At 36.5% G+C, this 16351-nt stretch overlaps 3 protein-coding genes and 2 pseudogenes across 9 annotated transcripts; 4 read left to right on the forward strand and 1 right to left on the reverse strand.

Moving 5' to 3' along the window:
* The first annotated feature begins 303 nt into the window (after nt 1-303).
* On the forward strand, nt 304-1655 carry LOC106392503 (annotated as a pseudogene).
* A 37-nt stretch (nt 1656-1692) lies between these two features.
* On the reverse strand, nt 1693-3073 carry LOC106390651 (signal recognition particle 14 kDa protein). Of its 2 annotated transcripts, none has more exons than XM_013831161.3 (5): nt 2951-3073; nt 2597-2670; nt 2336-2429; nt 2124-2233; nt 1693-1933 (listed from the first exon to the last, which is right to left on the reverse strand). In XM_013831161.3, exons 2-5 carry the CDS (start codon nt 2597-2599, stop codon nt 1772-1774), a joined length of 369 nt encoding a protein of 122 aa, XP_013686615.1. In that variant the 5' UTR covers nt 2600-2670; nt 2951-3073; the 3' UTR covers nt 1693-1771. The 2 variants fall into 2 exon arrangements, with proteins under 2 accessions (XP_013686615.1, XP_022556249.1); XM_022700528.2 differs by having other exon boundaries at nt 2842-3011.
* Nucleotides 3074-5472: 2399 nt separating this feature from the next.
* LOC106396227 (protein IQ-DOMAIN 14) lies at nt 5473-9305 on the forward strand. 6 transcript variants are annotated; one of them, XM_013836566.3, is made up of 6 exons: nt 5473-6084; nt 6595-6682; nt 6836-6935; nt 7036-7767; nt 7865-8197; nt 8502-9305. In XM_013836566.3, the coding sequence occupies exons 3-6, from the start codon at nt 6861-6863 to the stop codon at nt 9159-9161; spliced, it is 1800 nt and encodes a 599-aa protein (XP_013692020.1). In that variant the 5' UTR covers nt 5473-6084; nt 6595-6682; nt 6836-6860; the 3' UTR covers nt 9162-9305. The 6 variants fall into 6 exon arrangements, with proteins under 6 accessions (XP_013692020.1, XP_013692021.1, XP_013692023.1 ...); XM_013836567.3 differs by having other exon boundaries at nt 6595-6650; XM_013836569.3 differs by having other exon boundaries at nt 6595-6633.
* A 205-nt stretch (nt 9306-9510) lies between these two features.
* On the forward strand, nt 9511-12222 carry LOC106392502 (probable L-type lectin-domain containing receptor kinase V.3). The gene has a single exon (XM_013833313.3). The coding sequence runs from the start codon at nt 9587-9589 to the stop codon at nt 11570-11572; it is 1986 nt and encodes a 661-aa protein (XP_013688767.3). The 5' UTR covers nt 9511-9586; the 3' UTR covers nt 11573-12222.
* An 846-nt stretch (nt 12223-13068) lies between these two features.
* LOC106395847 lies at nt 13069-15908 on the forward strand (annotated as a pseudogene).
* The last annotated feature ends 443 nt before the right edge of the window (nt 15909-16351 follow it).

Here is a 16351-nt window from a genome sequence, read left to right on the forward strand (position 1 = left end):
CAAAGCCCAAGTCTTCTGATAGCTTAAGGATCCTTGCCTTAGAGAAATTTCCAAAGGAAAAGTCCATGATCGGATCGAACAAGGTAGAGAGATCATCACCACAGTCGTTGGTACATGCGGTACGAGCCAGTCGAGCCAAAAGAGAGAAGTCTCGATCATTTTGTGAAACCTCATGATCCAAGTCAAGTCTGACATGATCTTTCTCAAGTCTGGCATGATCTTTCTCAAGTCTGGCATGATCAAGGTCAAGTCTGGCATGATCCACGTCAAGTCTGGCTCGGCTGTTGGCTTTGGATTGTCGAGATGGCTGGGAAGGTCGCATACTGGTTCGGTCCGTTTGGTCTTCAGGACGTGGACTTGGTCGAAGCTTCATTCCGGATGTAAGTGGATCGAGACGGTACACTGCCCGATTGGTCTGTCTGATCTAATCGGAAGGATGAACCTCAACTGGGACGTCTGGAGCGTTCTGATCAGTCTGGTCCATGGACTGGGGCACATCAGACGGATCCAACATTTTACTATCCGGATCCGGATTCGGCCTCTCCGGATATCCGGATTTTCGGATCGGATTCGGATCGGATCACGGATCGAATCCGGATCTCGGATAAAAGTTCCAGGCCTAGTTACAACTACAACTTATCAATTTAACCGGTTCAGTCTAGCAACCCATGGTTTAGAAAGATTAGAACATGGTTTAGAAAAGATTAGAACCATCAATTGAAACGACACCGTTATGCTCCTCCTTCAAGATGGATAAACGCTTCCTCGTTCCCTCTCATACCTCCGCGACCTTCTCCGTCGTTCGTTTACTCTAAGAGCAACTTGTTCAGTGTCTACTCAGTTCTCGCCTCTTCGTGAAGCTGCTGGGAAAAGGAGGAAAAGTTCTGCTGTGTGCTTGTTTGGTGGGAAGGATAAGTCCAATGGTAGTGACGAGGTCAGATGCTTTTTCCTTTATAACTGAAGAGTGTTTTTTTTTTTTTTTTGTGTATGTTTCCTACAACTTAAGGGGCAGAAACCTTTCTTGCTGCTGTGTCTGAAATGTTTTCTCAGTTTAGTTAGTTGTGTCAATTATCAGATATCACCATGGAAAGCAATAGAGAAAGCTATGGGGAAGAAATCTGTAGAAGATATGTTGCGGGAGCAGAAACCTTAGGCTTCATCTTTTTGGTAATTAGACACAAACATTGAAACTTGGAGTATCTTATATCTTGCTTTGATGGAATGTTTCTCTTTTCTTTGCAGTACACGTACATTATTAATGGAGAGGAGTTGATCAAGCTTGCAAGAGATTACTTTAGGTTTCTTATGGGAAAACCTAAGACTGTTCGGTTGACCCGAGCTTTAGATGGTTGGAATGAACTCGTGGAGATGATGTCTAAGCAAAGAGTGTGCGATGAGTACTGGCTAGGGAAGGCCATTATCAACACGCCCATCTGGTATGACAGCCAAGTCCTCAAGGCTTACTTATGGTCGACTCAAAGACTGATGAGCAGTTCGATTAAATCCTTCTTATATGAAGAGTTAGAGAGCTTGAAGAGATGTTTCGTAATCACAGTTGATCTTCGTATTCTAGGTTCAGTTTCAGCTTTGAAATCGAGTTCTTGATGTTTAGTCAATGTTGGTGCTTAGTTTATCAGACGTTTATTATTGGTTTAGATGGGTTAATTTAAAAAGCGCAGGCCAAAATCTGTATAATGACAAATCAAAATCTCTGAAATCTTTTCAAAATTCAATTTCTAGGCAACAAACTGCAAATCCAGTGAGAACACAATCAAAGTTTCTTGGGTTTAGTGGTGGTCGAGGTGCCTTGTTTCTTCTCTGCCTCTGTGGATTTCTTGCGGTCTTTCCTCTCCCTCTTCTTCAAAGCAGTCATGTGAGCCTTAAGAATGGTGGCATATGATGCTTGAAATCTCTGGTGATCCTTAGCCCCAACCTTGAAACAAACAAAGCATTGCAAGTTTGCAACTAGTCAGCTTCAACAGTTCAATGAAAACTTAAAGATCACAGACCAATTTCTAACAACTTAGGAAGGCTGATGGTTTACTCATGGCTAGTTAAACATTCGGGAAACAAATATGTTACGAGAATGTTGTCATCTTGAGATGAAAGAGTAGAACACATACCGAAGTAGAAATGGTTTTCTTAGCATCAGTAGCTCGAATAAGGCATCTGTACTCAATGGACTCTCCAGCAGAGCTCAGTTTCCTCTTCTGCAGCTTAGACTTCAAAGACGCTGACACAACAACAAGTAATAAATATTACATCATATAAGATTAATCTTCTAAACTATAACAAAGGTGGAGTTAAGAAAGGTCAAGTAGACAGGCAAACGTACATCGTTTCAAAGTAACCCACACAGAACCTTTCTCTTTGCTTTTCTCGAACATGCTCGTCAGTTCATTGAGGAACGGATCTAACTGTAGCAAAACCTAAAAAAAAAAAAAAAAAACAAGATTCTTCAATTGATCAATTAAGCGTCGTCAAGTGCTGAATCAAATCCCAGCAAACACCAGAGAAGAAATAAACAGATCTCACAATAGTCTTAACAGCAATAGCTAAGACCACAACACACACACTGTGACTGATCGAATATTACCATTGCTAAAAACCTCAGATGAGTACTCTTTGCAGATCCTCAAGCACTGTAAAGACTTCTTCTCTCTCGAATCGCTGAGAAACCAAAACAAAAACATAATCGAAATTGACTTTCAAACAATTTGCTCGAAACTTCGAAACTATTAAGATTATGATCGATTCGACGCTAAATAAATCGATAAAGTTTCCGGATAATTACAAACCCTAGATCATCAAAGATTGTGAACAAATCTACACAGCACTAACCGCAGGAGATAGTATAATTCAATTTGCAAATCAGATTGAGCTACCACGTTCCATTAGCTGAAAAACCTACGAGATGTAAGCATCATCAACATTTAAATAAGAAACTGACCAGAGAAGGTATGGAATCTGATGATCTGCTCTCCGAAACCCGCCGGGCGGAGAAAATTTATTCGGCGGTCGCTGAAAATAAAAAAGACGAATTATATTTATTTATAAGACTAATGGGCCTTCTAAGCCCAACAAATTGCTAAACAGTAGCTAGCAAGGTCTTACCGATGCAAATGGGCTTATTGTATAATTTGAAAGATTTATTGCAAGGTGTGATCCATTAAAACTCTTATTTAAAAACCGATTCTTAGTTTTTTTAGTTAAAAATTAAAAAAAGTGTTCTTATATTTCGTTAAGAACTCCACCCTAGCCAGAGGTTCAGTGGTTACGGGTTCGTCGATGCCATGTAATCTAGCATTCGGTAAATAATGCACTAATGAAGGAAGGCAAGAAAGTGAGGATCACGTACGAGATGGAAGTGCGTGTGATCATTATGAGACCAAAAAAAAAAAAAAGAATCAACCTCGTCTATGAGAATTTCTTGAGATTCTGTTCTTATTTCGATACCAAACAAAAATTCATATTTTTGTGTCGATAGTTGTAAATGTCAAAAAAGCTATGATTTGTATATGCACCAGATAAACAAATCAGAATCTCCCCACTAAACCTAATGCTTTGTTTTCTAATATTTTTAAAGCTATATGCTTTTTCGGCGGGGACAAAAACATATATACGTATACTTAAGAACTTTTATAATAATTATGGCATAGAATTATGATATGCAATTTTTGTCTATATAATATATATATTATTAAAAGAGAAGTACCCATTTGAAAATGTTCTTACTTCATTAATTAAACTTCATTTTTTTTTCCTTGTCTTTTTCAGTTGCATTTATGAAATATCCTAAAACGAATAAAACTGTCTAATTTATTACTTGTCTTTTCAGTTACATTAATGAAATATGCTTAAATGAATTTAAACTTCTTATTTTATTGTTTGTCTTTTTCAGTTACCTTAATGAAAAATCCTTAAATAAATTTGGACATAATGTCATTTAATCAACCAAAAAAACTCATGAGTTATCCTTACGTGCATAATTTTAATAATGGAGATTTTTAAAAACGTGCATCATTAAAATGTTACCTAAAACATGCATCACTAATATATAACATGCATCAATAAAACTAGAATTTGACTCACACAATTGTACAGATATTATTTTCAGTTGATTAAATTTAAAATAATTATTTATTCAAAAAATATTTAAGAATGGCTATGTTTTTAAAAATTATATGGTATTATTTGCTCATAACTCATTTGTCATTTGATAAATTGTTAGAAAATTTTTAGCATAATATAACTCAGTTGTCATTTGTTAAATTTATGGTTTTTATTTATATTTTTTATTATTTAATTATAATATTTTCATTTTATATTTGAAAAATAAATGAATTTTCTTTCAATCAATATTTTTGTAAATGTATTTTTTAAAAAATAATCAATTAAAATTGTTATTATCATTGAATATCATTATTTTTGACATAATTTGAGTTTTCGTTTACATCAAAACTTATCATATTTTAGGATAATTTTAATTTAAAATGTAATTTTCATATTTTTCAAACAAATTCTAAAAATATTTTTTAAATATTTTGTTATAATTGTTAAAAAAATACTGAGTTGCATTTCAAATAAAAAGGTAAAGATATTAAAAATATTCTAATTAAAATATGTAAAATTTAATATAGTTTTAAGGAAATGGTCAAAATAAAAAAAATTACACATAAAATAATCATGATTTTTGTTAACTGGACGGATCATTATTTATATGATATCGCACACGAAAGAAAAATTTCTGTTTTTAAAATTATCTAATTAACTCTATACTCATTTTTTTATATTTTTATATGATATCACACATTCGTAAAAAAATAGATAGTTTAAGATGCAAAAAAAAATATTTACTTAATGAATATAATATGAACGAATATTACAAATACATCATTTAATAAAATAAATAATTAAAAACTGAAAATTCATATCTGCGCTGGCGCGCGGATCATGGTCTAGTTAGGTATTTATATAACTGGTTTATGATACAATTATGATGCTTTTATAAAAAAAAATCAGACAATTCATACCGACAAAATTTTATTTTTTGTTAACAAATAATAAAATTATAACAGTTTAATTAATCAAACTGATGGTATTGAATCAACAGAAACTGTAATTTTAAGAAATCTCCACTTTTTAAATATTTTTTATTCAGGTTCAAATTTTATTTTAAAAAATAATTTAGTTTTATATTTTACAACATGATTATTCTTTTTTTGGAACGCTCAACATGATTATTCAAATTGGTAAATTTACTCACAACAACTAAATAGTTCTGGTATCTGATATTTATAAATAGTTTGTGCCATTTGTGCCATTCCATCATGTACTATTTTTACTTAATAAACACTAATACATAGTTACATACACATTCCACCAGCTACAGACTTGGTTAAAGACCAAACACACAGAAAAACACCATTGAAAATTGAATTTACCACTGAATATTCTTGTTTTTTCTACCCCTAGTTTTCATTTTAAGTAAAATATTATTAACATATAAAACACTGTCAACCTTTTTTCTCTTTTGTTTGTTGCATATCAAATAATCCGATAGAATCTACTAGTGTAACACAGTCCACAAGTTTTAATGTTACCGTTTGGTATACTACAATGAGGTAAAGAAAACAAAAGTAGGCCAAGGTTGAGTGACAAGGTGACCAACTCTTTCTCTCTCTTCATGATGATGATTTTGAGCTGATAACTAAAGAAAAACACAAAAGGTAGTAAGAGAAAATAGGAGAAAAGAAAAAGTTTCAAAAATTTTCATCCCATACCAACTAGACAGACCCAGATCCAAAGTTGCAGACTTTTCAACAATTTCAAAGTAGTTTTGCCCACAAAAAGGATTAGAAGACTAATACTTTTCTCAAACACACCAAACCACCCATTATGAAAAGAAAGTATATTTTTTTCTATGTTGTTAGTTGAGTGGAAACAGAGGATAGACTCCGAGGAAAAGAAGAAAAAATTAACAAAGGAGCGTTTTTTTTTTCTTCTCTGGCTGCTTCTCTCTCTCTCTCTCCCTCAAACATCTGGAAGAAGAGAAAGCTTACTCATAAATCTCTAGAATCAGAGGTAATTAATTCTTGTTTTCTTGGCCTCTTTAATTTAATATTTATTTTCAGCTTTATGGTTTTCTTGGTTGTTTCAAAAGATCTGTCTTTTTTCTGTTGTTGTTGATGTCTTTACTCTGTTTCTCCTTGATCTCTCTCCTCTTGTCGGGATGAGAAACACATGATTTTCGAGGTGAGAGAGAGCTCACTTGTGAGTTAGTTTTTGTTTGTTTCTGTAAGCAAAATTTTCAATTTTGTAATATTAAAATTTTAAGAGCTTTAACACTTGAAAGCTGTTGTCTCTGTCTCTGTCTATCCAACAAGCAAAATTATTGTGATGATTTAGTCTGTTCACCTAATTTGAAGATATAGTTGAGCTAAGATTTGTCATAAAAGTTAAAACTTCCTTTTCATTGGAAGCTCATCAACTTAAAACCTCTCTCTGTCTCTCTCTGTATCTGACTTGAGTTCTTGGATCTTCTTTTTTTTTTCCTTTGTCTCCTTTAACAGCTGTTTCATTTGATTCATGCAGGTAAATGAGTTTTGCCTCTGAAGCTGTAGTTCATCCCAGGTGAGACACAAAAGCAAGTATGCTTACAAAATCTTAGCCAACAATCTTTGTGAGAAAGAAACGCTTTTGATGAATCAGTTGGCAATTGTAGTGGTCTTAAAGATTCTCCATGCATAGATCTTAGAAGTAACATAAAGGTTGATCCTTTTAAGGTGCGTGTGGCTACAAACAAAGGTTGAGTTATATGTTATTATTGTGACAGGTAAGGAAAGTAATGTTTGAGACAAATGGGGAAGAAAGGAAGTTGGTTTTCTGCAATCAAAAGGGTTTTTACTCCACATTCCAAAGAGAAGCTAGGCAATGTAATAAGCTGGTTACTGTTTACTGGATTTTATTTAGATAGCAAGAATGTTATATTTAAAGAGTTTTTGATGATGAGATAAGATTTACTTTGGTAAACAGGAAGGAGAGAGAAAGAATGTAAAAGAGAAGAGGAAGAAAGGTTTTGGGAAGCTAAGGCGTGGAGAGCCTAGTAGCATTGAGAAGATCTTTGGCGAGGCTGAGAGAGACCACAATCTTTTCTTCAGGCCTTCTACTCCTCCTCCTGATCCTGACCGATCAAATCCACCCTCATACTCTCCTCCTCCTCCTCTCAGGCCTGCTTCTCCTCAGCTTCCTTCTCCAAAGCCTCATCCTCCTCCTAGAGCAGACCTTCCAAGATTGGATCCTCCAAGGCCTCCTGATCTATCAGCGTCCTCATCAGCCTCTGCCAGTGCTCCTCCTCCTCCTCTGAAGCCTGCTTCTACTCGAGTTCCTTCTCAGAGAATTAACCCTCCCATTGTTCCTTCTCCAAGACCAACTTCACCAAGAGTTGTCTCCCAACAAGCAGTCCCTCAAAAGCTGCCTTCTCCAAGAGCAGACTCACTGAGATTGAATAATCCAAGACCATCTTCACCAAAGCCTCCTTCTCCAAGAGCAGACTCACCACGGTTGAATACTCCTAGACCTCCTTCTCCAGGAGCAGAACCACCTACACTGGATGCACCAAGGCCCATAACGCCTAGGCCTCCTTCTCCCAGACCCGTTTCACCTAGGCCTGTGCAGCGAAGGGAGATTGTCCCTAGACCAGAACCAACTCTCTTGGTCCAACATGCTTCTGCAACAAAGATCCAAGCAGCTTTCAGAGCCTACATGGTACGTATCCACATTCTTTATTTACGTTTCAAGATTTGTCCCATGACACTAGCCTCCATACCCTAAGAAAATGTTGTTGTTTATTTGGATGCTATAGGCAAGGAGGAGTTTCAGAGCTCTCAAAGGACTAGTCAGGCTTCAAGGCGTGGTGAGAGGACACAGCGTGAAACGCCAGACAATAAACGCAATGAAGTACATGCAGCAACTGGTCCGTGTTCAGTCCCAGATTCAGTCACGCCGCATCAAAACGTTGGAAAACAAAGCGCAGGCTGAGAGAGACGAAGCTAAATGGGCTGCTGCATCAGACGCTGGTAATGGTAACTGGGACGACAGTGTGCTGACAAAAGAAGAAAGGGATGCAAGATCTCAGAGGAAGACCGATGCAGTCATCAAGAGGGAACGATCTATGGCCTATGCTTATTCCCACAAGGTAACAACAACACTCTCAGTCTTCAGGGCAGGCTTAACTTATATATTTATATTCAAATAAAGATTTAAAATAATATTTAAAATATTTTAAAATTTAATCAGTAATATTTTGTAACGAAAATAAAACTATATACATATCAAATAATTTTGGGCCCCTTTATTTATTATATTTTATAATTTTTTATATATAAAAATATGGATGCGGGCTTAGGCCTCCGGGTGATTGCACCGCTTGTCCCCCTAGTGAGCCGGCCCTGAGTCTTCTTTCCTCATTTGTGATGGCATCTAATCTTGTTTTTGTACAGTTGTGGAAGAACAGTCCCAAGTCTGCAGCTTCTACAGGTGGGCTCCCTCTATGGTGGAACTGGATGGACTGGCAGCTTCCTCTAGCTAGTCCTGCACCGAGCTACAGAGACTACAGGCTAACACCAACAAGACTGAGCCCAAGCCCTCTCTCTCACCATTTCAGGCATGACAGCAACTTCGACACTTCCACACCAAAATCGTCTAGGTCTACACTTCTCACCCCATCAAGACCCATCCGCACAGGCACATCAAGATACTCTAGAGGGAGAGGGCAAGATTCTCCTTTCACAGACAATGACAGCCTCACAAGCTGCCCTCCTTTCCCTAGCTACATGGCTCCAACGGTCTCCGCCAGGGCCAAGGTTAGACCAAGCAGCAATCCGAAGGAGAGAGTGATGGGTACACCGTCGTCGGTTAGTAGCGAGAGGAGGAGAATGTCTTATCCACCGACACAGCAAGGTATGGATACGTTTAGATGGAACAAAGGATCATTGGTCATGAGCAACAGCAGTGGCCAGAGAGGTGGTGGTGGTCCTAGTTCACCTGGAGGTGTGGTTCTTGAGAAGCACAAGACACTTAAATCAGTAGGGAATTTGAGTATTGGTTCTTCTACTGTCTCGATGGCAGATGGTAGGAAGCGGTTTAACAGATATGTGTGATTTCATTTTGATTGAAACTTTTTTTTTTGTATGTTACTTTGGCTTCATTTTGTGGGTTGTGTTGATTTTGAGTGATGTTGTAGTGTGGATTATGAATGTAACATAATAAAATGAAAAACAATGACAAAGGATTTGGTTTGACTAGCTCTTTGTTTGTCACATGATTTATGCAGGTTGTGGACACCACTGATTGGTTAGTTAAATTGATTTGACTTTTACAGTGGACCTGTTGCTCTCTGCTCTAACGTATCTGAAGTTCTCAAGAGTAGTTTATGTGCTTTCTATGCCTAAAGTCATTAGTTGACTTTTCATCTTGCTTCTCAAAGATAATTACTGGTTAATTAAATGGTTTCAGTCAAGGTTTCTGCTGACTCTCTCTTTGATATAAACCATCCCCTACACAACAGGCTAACTAAGATCAAACAATGACCATGTCTCACAAAATCCTCTCTCAGTTTATTTTTATCTTTGTTCTGTTTTGTTGTACGGACACCTCTCATGGAAAGCTGATTATGGAAGAATCAGCTGGTCACATGAATGGTTTCACGACTCTAACCAACACCAAGAAGAACTCTTATGGTCAAGCCTTCAACGACAAACCATTCCCTTTCAAGACTTCTGCAAACGGTTCACTGACTTCATTCTCTTTCACCTTCTTCTTTGCCATCGTCCCTGAGCATAAGAACAAAGGCTCTCACGGTATGGCCTTTGTGATCTCTCCAACTAGAGGCATCCCCGGTGCATCCCCTGATCAGTACCTTGGTATCTTCAACGCTACAAACAACGGAGAAAGCTCTAACCAGATCATTGCTGTTGAGCTTGATGTACATAAAGATGATGAGTTTGGTGACATTGATGATAACCATGTTGGTGTCAACATAAACGGCATGAAGTCCATCATATCTGCTCCTGCAGGTTACTATGATCAAAAGGGTGAGTTTAAAACCCTTTCTTTGATCAGTGGCAAGCTACTTCGAATCACTATTCTGTATAGTCATGAAGAGAGACGACTCAATGTTACATTATCACCACCAGATGAGACTTATCATCCCAAACGGCCTCTTCTTTCACTGAACCAAGACCTGTCACCTTATCTTAAGGAGGATATGTACGTTGGCTTCACAGCCTCCACTGGATATATTGGAGCAATACATTACATGCTGATGTGGTATCAATATACTTTAATCATTGTTCCACAGCTGGATTTCGCTATACCGATCTTTCCTCCATATCCAATGATAGAGTCTCAGGTGAAACGGATTGTTTTGGCAACCTCATTGACTTTGGCTCTCTTTGTTGCCTTTGCTGCATCAGCTTTACTTCTTTTCTTGTATAAGAAGCATAAGAAGGTCTTGGAGGTTCTTGAGGAATGGGAAATAGAATGTGGACCTCATAGGTTTGCTTACAGTGAACTCTTTAAAGCAACAAATGGTTTCAAGCAAATTCTAGGTGAAGGAGGGTTTGGTAAGGTCTTTAAAGGCACACTTCCAGGTTCTGAGACAAAGATTGCAGTTAAACGGGTTTCTCGTGGTTCGAGTCAAGGGATGAGAGAGTTCTTGGCTGAGGTAACAACCATAGGTCGTCTTAGACACCCGAATCTAGTTAGGCTTCTTGGTTACTGCAGGTACAAAGAAGAACTCTACTTAGTTTATGACTGTATGCCCAATGGAAGCCTTGACAAGTACCTGTACGGATCAGATCAAGAACAGCTCTCTTGGAGTCAACGTTTCAAGATTATTAAAGACGTTGCTTCTGCGCTCTCCTACCTCCATCATGATTGGTTACAAGTTGTGATTCATAGAGACATCAAGCCTGCGAATGTCTTACTTGACGATAAGATGAATGCAAGTCTTGGAGATTTCGGATTGGCAAAGCTACATGAACGTGGACATGAAGTTCAAACCTCTAGAGTGGCTGGAACATTCGGGTACATGGCACCAGAGCTGGTGAGAACAGGGAGACCAACCACGGGAACAGATGTTTACGCCTTTGGTGTGTTTATGCTTGAAGTTTCTTGCGGTAGAAGAATGTTTGAGCCACGAGCTGAGTCAGAACAGGCTGTTCTTCCTGACTGGGTGGTTAACCGCTGGGAAAGAGGTGACATCGAAGAGGCGGCTTGTGAAAGAATCAGACAAGATCATGATAAGGGAGAGCTAGAGCTTCTTCTGAAGCTAGGAGTGTTGTGTTCACACCAGGCTGAAGAGGTTAGGCCGGATATGTCTACGGTGGTTAAGATATTGGAAGGAGTCTCTGAGCTTCCTGATAATGTTCTTGATATTGTTAGAACCGAGAAGAAGGAGAAATGGTACGAGAATTTCAGCGAAGTGCTTGATTCCACGATGGAGTCTGCAAGTAACTTGAACGTTACGGAACCGATAGCTTCCTTGGAGCGGACAAAGTTGCTTCTCTAGTTGGTGGTATTGATAGTAAACAATCACAAGCAAACAATATGAAAAAATAAGTTATATGAATGATTGAAAATACTAGATTATGAGATAATTAAGGGAAATGATGGGATTACCTATGTAATAAGCTCTTGCAAGAGCAGTAGACTATGTTGTAGGTTTTGTTTTTAAATATCATTAGATTGTCTTCTTTAATTTACTCTATCAGTTTCTTTGTGTTTTAACTTATTTTGTTGGAGTATAAAGTTCACTGTAAAAAGCTTATTGATTCTGTGATCTTTCCTTCGTAAGTTTATGATTTGGATACCATGTTGTTAATGACTTGTTTCTGCAAATTATGTAGCTCTTTGTTTATTAATATCTGCAGGCCTTGTGACTAGGTCATGTCTTTCGTGTATCTCAAGTCATCAGTTGACTTCTCCGCTTATGAATGATATAAACCACAAAATGAACTAAAAAACAATACATTTTCCTTAACAGATGTCATAACTGTATGTAGGGTCGAATATTTCTACAAAATTTTGTTCTAGCTCTTTGTTTTTTCCATGATCTATGGAGGATGTGATCACCATGAACTGCTTGACTTATTAACTTAACATTATCTAACTCTCTCTCTTTTTAGTCTTTGCAGGTCTTGACTATTTCATATGCTTTTCAAATATACAAACTGCTTTAATTAAATTGGTTTTTAGGAACTGACTAGGGCTGTTCAATATGGTAAAACCGAACCGTACCGAATCGAACCGAAATAGACAATATGGTTTGGTTTTGGTATATACCATATAAACCGAATGAATATAATTTTATAAAAACCGTAGGATTTGGATATGGTTTGGTATATAACCGATTAAACCGAATAAACCGAACAAAACCGACTAAAAGTAGAAACATGTAAATATGTATCTATTTTATAACAATACATGAATATCTATTTGTTATATAAGTTAATTTGTGTTAATAACTATTACCATAATGTTATAGTAATAAAGAACAATTTGTAAAACAATTGAACTATAATTAAATAACAATACATCGCAATTCATACATCTTATTTTTAAGTTTTTTTTTATCTTTTTGCTTTATTTTAGTATTCACTAAATTAATATGAAGATTATAAATTTGATATAAAATAATTAATGGAAAATTTTCATAACTTTTTTCTTATCTATAAACAAACAGAGTTTCGTGTTCAATCGAAAAAACATGACTTTAATGAACACTAAATATGGAAGAGTGAAAAAACTTTTCTTTCATGTTTCTGTTTTGTTTCATATTTTTATTTTCAAAATTTCAGACTCTGATTTTAATTATAGATTTGATTATTTTATTTGATGGTAGAAGCATTTTTATTTTTTTGTTCATTTATTTGAACATGTAATATATTTTTAATAAATGACTGTTTTGACAATATGACTCTAAAATTCATTTTATATGATCTCAAACTAAATAATTATGTTTTTTGGTATAAAACCGAATAAACCGAAAACAGACGGTATATAAACCGAACTGAACCGAATTAAATATGGATTTAGAATGGTAGTTATATTTTACTAACCGAAATACCGAAAACCGAAAAAAACCGAACCTAAACCGAACCGATATTCGGATTGAACACCCCTAGAACTGACACTGCAACACGTAGCTAACTTTCCTTTTTAAGTCTCCGCAGTGCTGTCCTATAAGTAAAACGATCGAGTACACAAATTAACCAAGCTCTTACTTTCTAATTCCATCAACCAAAACAATGATCATGTCTCATAAAATCGTGTCACATGTCCTTTTCATGGTTACTTTGTTCTGTTTCACTGAAAACTCTTATGGCAAGCTGATCATGGAAGGATCCGCTGGGTACATGAATGGTTTCACTACGTTGACCAACACCAAGAAGCACGCTTATGGCCAAGCATTCGAGGAGAGTCCCTTCCCTTTCAAGAACTCCACCAACGGCACACTGACTTCTTTCTCTTTCACCTTCTTCTTTGCCATAGTTCCTTAGCATAAGAACAAAGGCTCTCACGGTACGGCCTTTGTGATCTCCCCCACCCGGTGCGTCTGCCGATCAGTACCTCGGTATCTTTAGCGCTACAAACAACGGAGATAGCTCTAACCACATCATTGCTGTTGAGCTCGATATACATAAAAATGATGAGTTTGGTGACATAGATGATAACCATGTTGGTATCAACATCAATGGCATGAGGTCTAACATATCTGCATCTGCTGGTTACTATGATCAAAAGGGTGAGTTTATAAGCCTTTCTTTAGACAGTGGAAAAAGCCTCCACAGGATCTGTTAGAGCAATACATTACATGCTAACGTGGCATGTATATACCTTAATCTTTGTTCCACGTCTTGATTTCATTATACCGACTTTTCCTCCATATCCCAAAGCAAAGTCTCAGGCAAAGTGGATTGTTCTGGTGACATGCTTGGCTTTGGCTCTCATCGTTGCACTTGCTGCGTCAGCTTTAACTTTTTTCTTCTATAAGAGACATAAGAAGGTATTGGAGGTTTTAGAGGAATGGGAAATCGAATGTGGACCTCATAGGTTTGCCTACAAAGAATTTTCCAAAGACACAAATGGGTTCAAACATCTTCTAGGCAAAGGAGGTTTTGGTCAGGTCTTTAAAGGCACGCTTCAAGGCTCCGAGACAAAGATTGCTGTTAAACGTGTTTCTCACGGTTCAAGTCAAGGAATGAGAGAGTTCATGGCCGAGATAGCTACTATAGGTCGTCTTAGACACCCGAACCTAGTCAGGCTTCTTGGTTACTGCAGGTACAAAGAAGAACTCTACTTGGTTTATGACTTTATGCCCAATGGAAGCCTTGACAGGTACCTCTACGCAGAATCAGATCAAGAACAGCTTACTTGGGATCAGCGTTTCAAGATCATCAAAGACGTTTCCTCTGCGCTCGCGTATCTTCACCACGGGTGGCTACAAGTTGTGGTTCATAGAGACATCAAGCCAGCAAATGTCTTGATAGACGACAAGATGAATGCGAGTCTTGGAGATTTTGGATTAGCTAAGCTATATGATCAAGGATCAGAAGCTCAGACGTCTAGAGTAGCTGGAACGTTCGGGTATATGGCACCAGAGCTGATGAGAACAGGGAGACCAACCACGGGAACCGATGTTTACGCCTTTGGTGTGTTCATGCTTGAAGTTTCTTGCGGTAGGAAACTGTTTGAGCCACGAGCGGAGCCTGAAGAGGTCGTTCTTGCGGATTGGACTATTAACCGTTGGGAGAACGGTGACATCGTGGAGGCGGCGAGTGAAAGAATCATACAAGATCACGATAAGGGACAGCTAGAGCTTGTTCTGAAGTTAGGAGTGTTGTGTTCTCACCAGGCTGAAGAGGTTAGACCGGACATGGCTACGGTGGTTAAGATCTTGGACGGAGTCTCTGAGCTTCCTGATAATGTGCTCGATATCGTTAGAACCGAGAAGATGGGAAAATGGTACGAGACGTACGGAAGCGTGCTTGGTACGGATATGACAACGGAGTCTGCAGGTAACTTGACAATCACGGAACGGCTGACTTCTGTCGGAAGGTAAAAGAAAAGGTGATTGCCTAGGTTTGACGGTGTTTGCTTTTACAAATGTTTTGTTGGTTGTAATAAATGTATCATTTTATTTACGTTCTTACTTCAAATCGGTTGTGTATTAATACACATGACCTGAGAAGTATGTGTTTACTCTTGTATGGTGTAGTACTTGTTGTGTGCTTTCAATTTTTCAGTAATCAAAGTTATAATACTCCCTCCTTTAATTTTTTTTTTCATTTTTTTCAGTAATCAAAGTTATAATCAAAGTATGTGTTTATAATATTTTCTCCGTTTCATTTTAACTAGGTATTTTACCCGCACATGCAGGCATAATCATCTTACGAATACTTATTAATTTATGTCTTATTAATCCAAAAATTGGTATAATAAAATTCTAATTGGTGACCACGTTGAATGAAAAAATTTATGGTGAATTCTTTGTTCCTCAAAATTTATACCAGTTATGTTGAAATTTTAGTCAAATTATTGAAAGGTGGATTCCATTTTTTTCCTCTAAATTCCCTACGGAGGAATGAATTTAGAAGGAAAAATTTCTCTATGCAATTTTGATAAGGAACAAATTGAACAAAATTCATATTTTATTTTATTTTTCCAATTCCTCGAATGAAATTTTATTTTTCATTTTGTTCATTTTTTCCATTCTTCTAGTGATCACCAACTGAAGCCATAGTGTTTCACGGATTAAACTTAAACTAGTTTTAAGTAAAAGCAATTAAAACAATTTTTTTATTAAACTCAGTCACAAGTTAAGCTATTATTTATGATTTCAAATAGTTAAATCAAACATCAAATTATTAATATATGTCAAAAAAACGTTCATCAAAGTATATATATTATTGTGTTAAAAGGTTTTAAAACACTCATATATTAAAAATAGTTAGAAAATATCTTTATATGAATATTGTTGTTTGACTAATATTTATAAATTGTTTTATAACTTAATTTTTTAACTTTATAATAAAAATAGTGTTTTCAGATAGCAACATTATATATATATATATATATATATATAAGAATTCTCTTAATTTTTAAAATATATTTTCACAATTTAATTAGATTAGTTTATAATTAATTATTTAATATAAAATATAAATTTAATATTATTAAAATAAAATTCGTGTTTCATTATAAATTCATTACGGATTTTGTGCAAATTAATAACTACTCGGTTTTTTTTTTTCAGCAACAAAACAGATTCATATAGACTCTGCGAACC

Source organism: Brassica napus, chromosome C4, assembly GCF_020379485.1.
Source record: "Brassica napus cultivar Da-Ae chromosome C4, Da-Ae, whole genome shotgun sequence".
Lineage (NCBI taxonomy): Eukaryota > Viridiplantae > Streptophyta > Magnoliopsida > Brassicales > Brassicaceae > Brassica > Brassica napus.

Excerpts from the sequence above, each read along its gene's own strand:
- LOC106396227 (XM_013836566.3), top strand. The coding sequence starts at position 6,861 with ATGGGGAAGAAAGGAAGTTGGTTTTCTGCAATCAAAAGGGTTTTTACT. Across the intron at positions 7,768-7,864 it reads CAGCTTTCAGAGCCTACATG|GCAAGGAGGAGTTTCAGAGC; the intron begins GTACGTATCCAC and ends TGGATGCTATAG. Across the intron at positions 8,198-8,501 it reads CCTATGCTTATTCCCACAAG|TTGTGGAAGAACAGTCCCAA; the intron begins GTAACAACAACA and ends GTTTTTGTACAG.
- LOC106390651 (XM_013831161.3), bottom strand. Across the intron at positions 2,234-2,335 it reads GTGGGTTACTTTGAAACGAT|CGTCTTTGAAGTCTAAGCTG; the intron begins GTACGTTTGCCT and ends TTGTTGTGTCAG. Across the intron at positions 1,934-2,123 it reads AGAAAACCATTTCTACTTCG|GTTGGGGCTAAGGATCACCA; the intron begins GTATGTGTTCTA and ends GTTTGTTTCAAG.
- LOC106392502 (XM_013833313.3), top strand. The coding sequence starts at position 9,587 with ATGACCATGTCTCACAAAATCCTCTCTCAGTTTATTTTTATCTTTGTT.